Source organism: Corvus cornix, chromosome 7, assembly GCF_000738735.6.
Source record: "Corvus cornix cornix isolate S_Up_H32 chromosome 7, ASM73873v5, whole genome shotgun sequence".
Lineage (NCBI taxonomy): Eukaryota > Metazoa > Chordata > Aves > Passeriformes > Corvidae > Corvus > Corvus cornix.
The window spans coordinates 7036127-7048673 of record NC_046337.1 but is presented as its reverse complement, the minus strand read 5'-3'; the positions used below and the strand labels follow the sequence as shown (position 1 = coordinate 7048673).

The window sequence follows — 12547 nt, the reverse complement described above, 5'->3', positions numbered from 1 at the left end:
ACTCCAGATGGCAGTGATTCAGAAAGAATCTCACTCTTTATTTCAGCAGGATTAGGAAACCTCTTACAACAACCTCAGTTGACATTTCTCATCCTGCCAGCACTAGGGTGGATCCTGATGCCTGTGTTTCACATTGCAGTTGCCAGTATAATTGTACTTTTACACACTGGTTGAGAACACCCATACAGCACTTCAACAAACACTAAATATGTCACAAAATATGAAGCACAGGGCTCACAGTGAAATGCAGGCAAGTCCAGAACAGGAAAATATCATTCATAATTTTGCAAAGCTATAAATTTCAGCTGAATGAAACCTAGAATATTTAAAATATTTTCACAAGGACACTCAAGAAAGTACAAAACTAGTAAAACCAGTGACCTGTGATTCTCCCCTGTATACACTAAAACTGTCAACAAATATTTCAGGAACAAATCCAAATGGCCTGTTTGAAACTCAGTATTTTTTTAACATCCTACAGTAAATTCACACCAATATAAGAGACCCTCCCACTGTTCACTGTATTGGCTTAGGCAAAAGGGGCTCTTTTCTCAGCGAAGGGCTAAGACTATGATGTAAGAACAGAATTTGAGACACATATGCCTTTTAAGGAAGACATTGACAGCTGGATTGTTTTGTGGTTTTCTCTGCTCAGTTTGAGAATAAAAGCGTAGCAGCAGCAGACACTTGCAGTACATGAGAAGATGAAGAAATACTTTGTTTTTAACAGCATTCATAATCTGAGATATACTTGTAATTAATTCAGTCAAGTCCCTGGCTTTTTAATCTACTGATTACCTTGCTCTGCCTTACCTGCCTTTCATAAAGTAGTAGTGTTGGTCAGAATTTTCTGGTTTCTTACTGACTTCTCCAGTAAAAAGCAATATACACAAAGGCTTATTGTTACTTGCTTATCATCCACACATAACCTATAAAGGATCAGCTTTCTCACGGTTTGTAGACACAAACTGGAGGGAATCTGCCAGATGAAGACAAACAGAACACAGCAATAAAACCACAATCAATTCAGTGCCTACTAAAGGGCTTTAGGATGAAGGATCAAACCTACAGCTGAAGAGAGAAAAATGTTTCCTTCTCATCAGGTGAGGCAGAGTCTCAACCCATGCCATGTTCATTCAATTAACACACTGCTGCTTGCTAACACTGATAAGGCTACTACAATTTAATAATCTAATCTGTATTCCTAGAGACTGAAAAGTCAGCTCAAAACACAAAATTGGCTTGGATTTCCAGTTCTGGAATGATGTACATCTTTCTCTGCTGGCATGGAAAAATGCACAATTAAATCCTACAAATATAGAAGAACAAAAACACTAGCAGAAAAAAGGTATGTCAAGTTCTAAAATGCAGCACAACCTCCTGTGCCAAAACAAGACTACAGAAATCCCTGTTCCTTGCAGTGTTAAGCCTCATGATCTCACATCTCCTCCTAACCACTTTACTCATGACAAATGCAGCTCTTCCTTGGCATGCCACTTCTTCCTTCCTATCTGGAGTGGTGGTGAAAACCAAGAGTAAAATCCCTTATCTTCCTAGAAAGCAACTGAACTGAGATTCAGTTATCATGAAACAGAATGATGCAAAAGAAAAATTTTCTCCAAGGTAAAATGTAAACTAAGAGTGTGAAACAACATCCTAAAAGACTAAAAGTGATCTCTATGATGTGACTTGTTCTGAACTGGATTTGTAATTTTTTTGCATCATTTTGCAGCACATCCTTAATTATCTGGTTGTCACAAGAGGAGCTCATTTTTTCATGCAATACAGTATTCTACTGACATCCTTTGGACAATGTTTACAGGATAACCTACCTGTAGTTATTACACTGCATGCTTAGAAGATGGATGCTTTCTGAAATACATATTTAATTAATGCTATTTAATACACAGTTTGACTGAAGGGTAGTAGTGCCCAGTCGTAAAATTTGAGATCTTGGGGTGGGCACTACACACAGAATTAAAACCACATTAAACTGAAACAATCATTCAAATCCTTCTACATTTGCTTACAGTATCTGCAAACTGAAGCACGCATTATGACCAAAGATAATCACCTTAGGATTTTTGGCAATGCTCTACAATGAAAGCTACCTGAAATAGAAGACAGTAACTGTTACTAAACTGTGACAGAATCCCTGTGGAGTTAGGAGTTACAGTAATGTTAGTCATGTAAGTTCAGGATGATTAATGATGCCTCAAAAACTATCAAGAAAGTAGCAATTAACCCTTTACAGGCAAAGCCCATGGTAATTACTGAGGTCCCTTCCTGCCATAAGCCAGACAGACATACCTGTCTCTTATTGTTACATTTTAGTGCAGTTCCCTGGCCCTGTTCAGGAGCTGGTGAGAATCTGGTTCACCAATTTCCTTATTTATTTGAATAGTTTGAATCATGTCAGACGACTTGAAACTGTTCCACTTGTCCCTCAGTGTTTCATTCTTAAGAAGGGAAATACTTGTTACTTTCCATGGGACATTCCCGCTGCCAAGTCTAGATCCAAACCTGGGGAGAATCCGAAGAAAGACCTCACAGCTGTCTTTGCTGATGCTGATGGACTAAAACCAAGCACCTTTTCTTTTTTAAATCCCATTTTTTCTTCTACATGGCATATGTCAAGAAAATGAACCAGCAACATCCATGCAGCTGAAACAAACTCCTTTTGCCTTCAGGAGATAAATCCCTGAGGACAGACCTGCAGAGCAACTGTGAAAATGTAGTATTAGAGTAAGGCATGAATAATTAGAAGAAGTAGGTCTATGAACTGATACAAGGAGAACAAATTCCACCCTGATATCTTAATAGTTATCATATACCCTTAGAAGCCAAGCTCCAAAAAAGTGTGCATCTAGTGTAATAGCTTTTCACTTTAACTATATTCACTGCAACCTTTAATAATCATATTTGAAATGTGTGCATAGAAAGAAACACACACCCAAAATGTTTTGGTAAAAGAGTAAGATTAAAACTAAATTTTTAAGTTGCCCTGTCCAATTTTGAACACTGAAAAACAAATGAACTGCTGCACAGGCTGTTACTTTAGAACAATACTGTGGAATAATTACAAGTTCTAAGATAAAATTAAAATTACCATAATAATTCTCCTGTGAAACAATCCAATCTGTGCAGGCTACGAATTGCTACTAGGTTGAAAAAATGCATTACCACCTCAAGTCAGGCAGATGAATAATTCTATTTTCATTAGTTAGTGGAGATACTTAAAAGGTTATGGAGAGCAGGATGAAAAACTGATTATATTTGCAAATTATGTATTGGTCATGTTCAAAGACTAGCTCTTTACCCACACACCAGCATTAGAAAGCCAGCTATGCAAACTGAGAGTAAAGATATGATTCCACAAAAGTTTCTCACTGAGGAGAGCAGAAGTGCCAATCTATAGGGCCCACCTTTGGGTAAAACAAGTGATATCAAGACAGGGACATCTTTGTGCCTGTTTTCCTGTACTGTTGCTTGTACCACTTCCTTTAGAGTACTTTTGGGAAAGGCGTTTTCTCCTCCCTGCCTCATATACACATGAAAACCAGAAAGCCTTGCTTTAAATCTAGACAAAACAAAGTATTCCTCTATTATTCTACCCAGAGAAACAACAGCCAGGATTTCATGATCTCCTCTTTTCCACTAATCTGTACCTCCCTACTACTTAAGGCACTAAACTCCCCAAAAGTGCTTGAAACACTCTTTTCCTTCTGTCCTTAATGAGAGTTGAATCATAGAATGGTTTGGGCCAGAATGGTTTGGGTTGGAAAGGACCTTAGAAATCATCTACTTCCAACTCCACTGCCATGGACAGGGATGCCACTCACTAGGTCAGATGTACAGAAGTCACACCAGCATGTTAAAAAGGATGAGCACTTTTCAAGATCAGATTTTCCCTGCTTGCAATTAAAATGGGAGTGTAGGCTCCCTGGTCTAGTTGGATGTAAAACTGTAAAGGTAAAACTTAGACTCAGTCAACTGAACCTTTGAAGGTTCCAATCATGTTCATAGAAGAGAAGTATAACTATGAAGCTCATTTGATTTTATGTCATCTTTTTAATCATAGCATTCCCTCATGGTTTAATTTGCTCTGCACCTACGACCATCAATCTGAATGCACACCACTGCCCATTAATGATACATTTACAGTTTACAGCACGAGTTTTATAGTACAAAAAAATTACTAATACAAGCCACCTCAAGCACCTAACAGGAAAACAACCACAAGAATTGTGATCATAAACTCATGTTTCTCTCTGATCCATTAGTAAAGAGGAACAGTCGATAATCTGCAAACTGCATATTGAGCATGGGTTTTCAATCATGTGACAAAAGAAACCACAAGTCTGAGAGGATCAGTACACTAAAATGGGATAAATCCATGTTGTTTGGGTAGCAATTAATGCTAATCATGAAATCAGAGGATCAGTCTCATTTATACTGATTTTAAATGTGTGTGTCTTTGTGACTCTCCAGGGTAAACGTTCACTTTGAAGAAATCAGTCCCAAAGTGTGGACAGCTCGTGTGTGACTGAGAGAAGCATGGGAAAGACCACCAGTTGTGACAGGCACATGCATTGGAGGTTTCAAAACATTCCTGTAATTTCCATATCAGGAAGGGGTCATTGATAAAAAGTGCCATTGTACAATACTACTGGATAGGACAAGAAGTCAAAGAGAGATGGAGTCACTGGACTGGTGTAGAAAACAACTCTGCTGGACAATCCTGTAGTCCACACCAGACTGATGCTTTTAAAAACAGCCTTTTATTTTACCAGAGTCATCCATGATAGATCCTAAGGTAACACCTGTTCTTTGCTGGCCTTTTTCTCACCTGTTCTTACCCAGTTGAATGTCTCTAATCAATTTACTGGGACATAATTTCTATTTACACAGATCTCTTTGAATAACTGGGTTCAAAATGGTAAATGACAATACTGTTTCAAAGGTGACTCTCCGTAGTATTATTCCACTGAAAGGATTTAAGACCTTTATCACCACACTGCCTGGGTATTTCCTCCATTTCCTTTTTAATATTCTTTTGCTATACAGATATTATGAAACATTGATAATTTTTTAAAAGTCAAAGGTATGCAAACAATCGGAAGTAGAGACATGTTCAGGTTCAGAAAGATGGATCTGATTTTCACATGAATAAACTAGACTTTGAAGACTTCTACCCAATGAAACAGGAAGCAGAATATCATTTAATGTCTGAGAAATCAGTAAAAGGCAATAGATGCAAACTTCCAGAAATCTGAGTATGATGCATACTGTGAGCACATAGACAAATACAAACCAGACACAGAATTTTCTGAGCACACAGATCACCACGTGTTTGCCTGTGGAAGATAAAATTACCTTTTTCTCTGGTCCCCATACAAGAAGCTTTCAGCAACTAAGGGCTGTCATGAAACACCACCACACGATTTACCAGTGCATCAGGGTACTGAAATAGGGCTGGCTCTTAATGTAGCCTCAGTGCCTTCAGAGTCCACAGAAGATGGAGAACTGGAGGTCCCTTCCTGTGCATCTTGAATAATGCCTGGAGCAATGCAATCCTTTGCTCTCTGAAAGTGCTACACAAGTCCATATACATCATGCAATCCAGCTTGCTGTAATTTCTGGTCCTGGCATGACTTCTGTGTGTCAAGCTTACCCTGGTTCCTCAGTCACTCTCTGCAGTCGCTCTGAGCTCATTGCTTTTGCTCTTTCTCAACTTCAGTATGAAAATATTATTTCAACCTGATGGTTTCTAATGTGAGAATGAGAATTTTGTTTTTGAAGAAAACTGAGACACCACACTCACTGAAGGTATTTCTCATGTGTATGTATTTTCAAAATAACCATATTCATACACAGAATTAAGAGTGGAAAAAATTGGGCCTCGTATCAAAAATGATAAAATTTCTGTTTTACTTCTTGTTGGTCAAACAACAGGAAACCAGCATATTTACTACAAAGTAGCCCAGAAACTGAGTGGGGTCAAACTCCATATAAACTTGGGGCAATCTCCTCTTTGGGCTTAGTTTCACGAGTTTAGTAAAGCCATTCCTTTAATTTCTGTCAGATGAAAACTATTCAAACAAAAGCTCCTAGATCTTACTTACAATAGTTCTTGACAGTTCTGAGTAACTATTATAGATGAAATATGTATCCAAGTGTTGTAGATGCCCATAAATAAAAATACTAATATACTCACCCCAACAGTGTTAATCAAAAAGAAACTTCATTCTTTAACTCTGTCAATTCTAATCAAAAGGTAAGATCAATATCCTAAGCAGTAGGTCAGAGCTCCAGAAAAGCAGCATTCACACCATGTCCTGAGGCTTGGAGAGTCCAGCAACTTCCCCCATTTATCTCTGAGCCAACCTGGTTCCCACAACAATCCTTCACACAGGCCATGCAGGGAGAATGACAGGAGGCTACTGCAGAACTACACAAACGAGAATTGCAGACAACTTCCTCTGTAGTCTCCCTCTGAGAAAAGGAGTGAACTCCCACACAGTATTTTACTCATCCCTCCTATGACAGAATCAAAGGAATGCCATCAGTAGCTGCCAGGAGAGCATTTTAATCTCTTAGATTAATCTCTTAGAAATTAGATTAAAATGTTATTATTAGTTGACCTTAGACAAAGTGACCAACCACAGGGCCTACTGAGCTGGTGTGTACTTCCCAGACGTGGTCTTTGTTGGAGGTGGATTACCAGTCATGGCAGAAAGGCCACGCAGGCCTTCTGAGAAAGGCAGAGAAAGCAGGTGTGACCTCTAGATCAAGCAGACTTTACAAATTAAAATTGATGACTCAACATCAACACGCTGATGCAAAGCATAAAAGTCTCCTTATCACAGCTGCGAGGAAAACAGTTATCATTCCCAGTCACCTGTTGGCAAGACAGAATGGAGCAAGGGGAATTAACAATCATAGGAAAAAACCACAAAGGTTGTGCCTAAACCAACAGACACACAGTCCTTTTATGCCAAGAGTTGTAGCAGTCATTTTTTCCCTTGTCAGAAGCAACAGGCTTAACCCTACGGTCAGTATTAATGTGAGAGGAATATGCAGTCTAATGAGAACTGCACTCATCCCACTCACAGGACTCCGGCAGATCAAACAAGGACCATTTCCTATTTTTCCAATAACATCTATTCTTAAAAGCCTGAGCCAATTTTCCAGTCACAGACATTGGTACCGATAAACAACACAACCTCAACTGAAAGAGTCTCTGAAATCTACCCAAAAGGGATTTTAAGATTTGCTAATGGGCTCTTCAATTACTGTTTCCAGATATACTTTATAATAGTGTTTATTGAATTTGTTTCATTCAGACCAAAACAGAGATCAAAGTAACTAAAGTAAAGCTACCTCTTTTACTGCTTTAACATTTAATCCCACTTTAGAGTCACCTGAACTGTTTCATTCAACAGCCAACAAGTTCTATTGCTTACTGATGTACAGCAGGGAAACACTATCAGTTTATTTGTGTCTATTAGGGTGCTTTTTAGAATGATACTATAAATCACACCTACTGCTGTGGGCAGAGGTGTTGCATTTCTGTTCCTACTCTTGTAGGAAAATGCTGAAAGCAGGAAAAGCACAGCTGAAACCAAGAACAAGGAGGTAAAGAGACACAGTGTACAACAACAAAAATGGGAAAGTCAGACTGCAGGGCACTGTCTTGGAAGAAACTGGGCTGATTTTTTCTTATAGGGTAGGTCTCTGTGCAATTGAGCAACATGCAGCTATACATGTCATGCCAAAAAGCCTTATGGAATTCAACAGCTGCAGCAAAGCCACAGATCTCAGTGGGTTTAAGAAAGAAAACATCAAGTATTGCAACTCAAGGTGAGATTATACTAAGGCAATGCAAAGATAACTGCATCCAACTACAGTGTAAAAACCCAACTTTAGTATTAAATATTTTTCCTGCAGGGTTTCTCCACACCTCAAACATATTTCACCTCCAATAAAATTAAAAATCAAATTTAAAACTTCTTGGACACACAATTCTGGAAAAGAAACTTGGTTTTAAGAGCTCTTTCAGCAGGTATCACATATTTATCAAACCAACTACTGTGTCACTTTAAGGCTCTGGCAGATTTATACAGGTGTTAAGAAAGAGAACTTTGATTTATTTCAGACTACTAAGCTGAAATATTGCTTACTTGGTAACAACAGAAACGTCAATCAATAAGAAAACCCCTCGCCTTCTGAAGTTCTCCATCTCAAATCATATGCTTATATGACAGATTAAAGTTTTCCCACAATTTCATTTAGGAATAGGCAGCAACACTCTCCTGATTACATAGGTCAACTTACAGATTACCACTCACTATTACATTTCATTCTTTCAATCATGCAAAGAAAATAGCTTGAAATGCAAAGAAATATATGTAGAAATGTCTAGGTAAATCCTCTCAGTTCAGGAATTACATATATTGAAAAGATTTATGCTATAGTATATCTTCTTACATTAGTTTATCTACATCTGAAAGACAGAATGTTTGAGCCCATAGTATTATTCTCTAGTCATCTTCTTCACTTGATATTAACATTTCCTTCCATCACCATTTGTCTCGTCCTGTTTAATTGTGCTCAATTTGAGAAAAGAAGTTGCAAATCCTTCAAACAATACAGAATTTCTAAGCAGCACAAGATTATCCAGCTTCCAGTTTCATTATTTGCTCAAGCAGGGTAAGAAAAAATACACTCATTTAGGAAGGAAATCTGTTTGTGTAACCAAATATCTGGATATTCTACTCAACATCACAAAAAATCCTTTAATATTCATCATAACAAACATAATGTTTTAAAATAAAACAAAATAGTTAAGTGACACATTCTCTTCCTAGCATCTGGCCTACACTAAAATAAAACCACAGCCTGATGAGGCCAACAGGAGTTTTCCTCACTGGAATAACAGGGCGAACCAAGGGGCCATTATTGAAAAGTGATATTTAAGTTTGCCTTCAAACAGTTTAGCCAATGTGCAGTCGGCCTTAAAAAGAACATAATGCTGATTTAGATGGCCTTCACCTTTATCTAAATCAAAGGGACAGACATAAAGAGACAAACAACTTTAATTCAAAGAACTTGCGTCCCTCTGCTTCTCAATAGACCCGAGCACGCTCGACTGCAAATAGCAGTGGAAGAAAAAGAATGGATTAATTTGAAGATAGTGGACTTCAGGGATCCTAACTAATAAAATAGTTATTCTTTTCAGAAACATGGTAGAAATGAATCAGACTACTGCAGTTCCACAGGAATAATGAAGAGCTCTCCTGAAAAGATCTGAATACGCAACAGTTAAAGTTTTATGAAGGTGCTGGGAGTACCCCTCTGGAGATTGGCTCTCCCTCACCCCGTCTTTTCTTAACCATGGCTCCATCACCTTCAAAGTTAATTTCCAAGGTTTCTAGCTATTGCAACAATAATGCTGTTCTAAAATCAGGACCTCAGGAAATTCTTCCTTAAGCAAAGGTTAATATACAATAGAGAAAAATATTCTAACCAGGAATACTCATGGGGTGGATTTATCTTGTGTGTATTACTCCAGGAGTCTCATCAGAATATGTAAAAATGAAACCAAGGATCAACAAAGAGGAATAAAAGAAAACTAAAAAAGAAATATCCTTAACATTTTTAATGGAGAATTTCAGAATTAACTGAATACTTTATGGTTTTTTAAATAGTTTTTTTTAATTCTGCAGAGAATTAATGCAAATCTTCCAAACACAAAATAACAGAGAACAAATTTTATTATTGCTATCAATGGTTTTTGCAGTGTTGCTTAGAAACCCAGATTCAAATCAGAGGAGCAGCATGGCAAACACTGAGGAAAAAAGAAAACCACAAAAAATGCCCAAAGCAAAAAACCCTAAAAACCCCAAGAAACATAACCAATGAAAAAGATAACCCTCCAGGGTTTTTTCGCCTTATTAAGCTGAACTTTAGCTTTTCAACAATTCAGTGGTCTAAGGGAATGGGTTAATATTCAGTCTTGATGGAAAATATACAACACGAAATTCCATTGTCTCTTTTGATTTTTTGGATTGTTTTGTTTCTGTTCATGTGACAAAAACAATGAAAAAAATCTGTTTGATGTACAAGATCTCATCATGCATCACGAAAACAATAAATAACTCAGATCCTTACTATTATCATATGAATGGTTTGTGTTAATCCCCGTTCTAAGCTGGTTCTCTTGTAAATGGAGCTCTGTTCTAGCCCAAAGCTCTGGCCCAGACAATGCAGGAAGAGATTTGAAGCAGGTCCAAGCAGGATGAGCTTGCCCAAAGCTGCCAAAAGGCTTCACTTTTTTCCCTCTCTTTATTCAGACTGATCCCACCCATTCTTGTTTACAAGACACAAACAGCCACATAATGACTTATCTGTGGCAAGCACTTCTTGAGAAGTGAAGACCTACACTTAGAAAATTATTGGGAATTCTAAAAAACGCAAAATCCCTAGAAATGAAAATTTTCACCATCCCATAAAATGATGGCATAAGCCTTTTAAGTATTCCAACAATCATTTAGCCAAGAGCATATGATGTCTATAGAATTTCAGAGGGAGGGCAGTTTTTGCCTTAGATTAGATCCATTTTAGTTATCAACAGGTCTGAACAATGTTTCTGCACCAAAGTATGTTCTTCCCATATTCTGAATGCAGTTTACTCGTGCAACATACCTGGAAAACTGTTCCTGCAGCCCCCGCATCTGAGCTCTGCTCCGCTCTGACTCCAGGGTCACCTCCCGTAATCTTTTTTCACTCTCGAGTCTCAAATGCCTTTCTTCCTCCAACTCATGTATCAGCTTCTCACGCTGAAATACCATAGAAATGTATTCATTAATTTTACACATAAACCATGTTTTTAGGAAAAAAAAAGATTTAATTTGGGAAGAATCATCAAAAAATCAAAATAATTAACCTACTAATCCAGTCTTATCATTTTCGTGCAGCAATGTTGCACAGAGAAGAATTTTTTCAGGATATCCCATCACACTGAGCAACCCTTCCTCAGTTCACTCATGGATGTCAGCATATTGAAAAACAAACACCCACCTTCTCCTTCAAAGGGCTTTTTCTTCACCTCCATTCAAAACAAATGTAAAAATTACGTTTGAGATTTGTGACCCATCTTGCTTGAATGCAGACATGGGAAGCATGGAACAAGTCAAGAGGACAACTTGTCACCCATCTCTTAATGATTCAACCTCATGAGGAGGAAAAGAACCTGATTCTGCAGCCACTGATTTTCTTGCTTTGGCTGAGAAGAGGATTCCTATCAATAGAACAGAGTCTATTTGAATTTATTTAGTGAAATATTATGATAATGAATACGTTTTTAAAAACTGAGTACAAATCAAACCAATATGAGAGCAATAAAAGTGTCATTAATTTTACTAATAGTTCTCAAAAGCAAATGGTTGCTAATTCTTAAAACACAGGACCAAAAACCTCAACCCGAAACATACAGCACTACCTGGATAAATCTACATATGTCATGGCCTAACCCTTTTTTTTAAAAAAAGAAAGAACATAATATAAAGGGTACCTAAAGATTTTAAAATCCTATTTCAATAGTGGCTAAATATAATTTAAGAGCAGCAGAAAAATTAACCTAAAAGTTATTAAAAATGTTATTGCAATTAAAAAAAAATGTATTTACAGCCTTTTCCATGTGACCCTGTTAAATGGAAATGAAATTAAATTTTATCCTTGTGAATTTAAATGAGATAACAAATCAATAAGACCCCCAAGGATTTTACGTGGTACTACACTATACTCTGTCAGTGATGGGGTTCCCATGCATAGGAACAGGTCAAGTCATTGTGAAGCTCCAGTGGGTTCACAGGCTTTGTGCCTGTGATGCAGGGAGATTTGCAGCCTGTCAGACAGCCTGATGTAGTTCCATGTCTGACCTAAATTTTCATGACATACTTGCAAAAATGTATATAAAAATTATCCGTACAGTTTCATTAGTAAATAACAAAGGTATCTTAGAGATAAGCCATTAAATGGGGGAGACAGGCTATTTGTACAAATCTCCCAGCTATAAATCTTACTGGATAATAATTTACAACAGCAGTAACCAGGGGACCAAAAATATGAACATTGCCAAGTGGAAAATGGATCTTAAAGACAGTGATAAATAAACAGTTGCCACAAAGGGAGGCTGCAAAGGTTTAAATGAAATATCTATATGCTTGTGAAAAAATAGGAGGACTTAAGAAAAGCTTTCAGAAGATAGTGGTGCCTACAGAAACTGGGCTTAAAACCAAACGTGCAGCTGTCCCTGCAAGAACTGAGAAGCCACCTTGGAGGAAACTCAGGCGCTACTATGAACACCTGAGTGGCCGAGCTGACTCAAGGCTGTGCCTGAGCTACCTGACAGAAAAGCTTAACTACGACAATGGACTGTAAGCCAGAGATTCAGCCATGCCTTCAAGGCTTATTCAGCATCACAACAGCCACAATGATCCTATTCTGATACAGCAACTACTTCTGCATGTCTGCTATGCTGACC

General features: G+C 37.7%; 1 protein-coding gene across 10 annotated transcripts in view; it reads right to left on the bottom strand.

The window, feature by feature from the left end:
• Positions 1–12547, bottom strand: part of NCKAP5 (NCK associated protein 5) — a 379062-nt gene that overhangs the window by 162574 nt on the left and 203941 nt on the right. For all 10 annotated transcript variants that reach the window (XM_019290553.3, XM_019290551.3, XM_019290552.3 and 7 more), the window contains one exon: positions 10708–10841. In XM_019290553.3, the coding sequence (XP_019146098.2) occupies positions 10708–10841 (134 nt within the window). The remainder of the gene's footprint in view (positions 1–10707; positions 10842–12547) is intronic.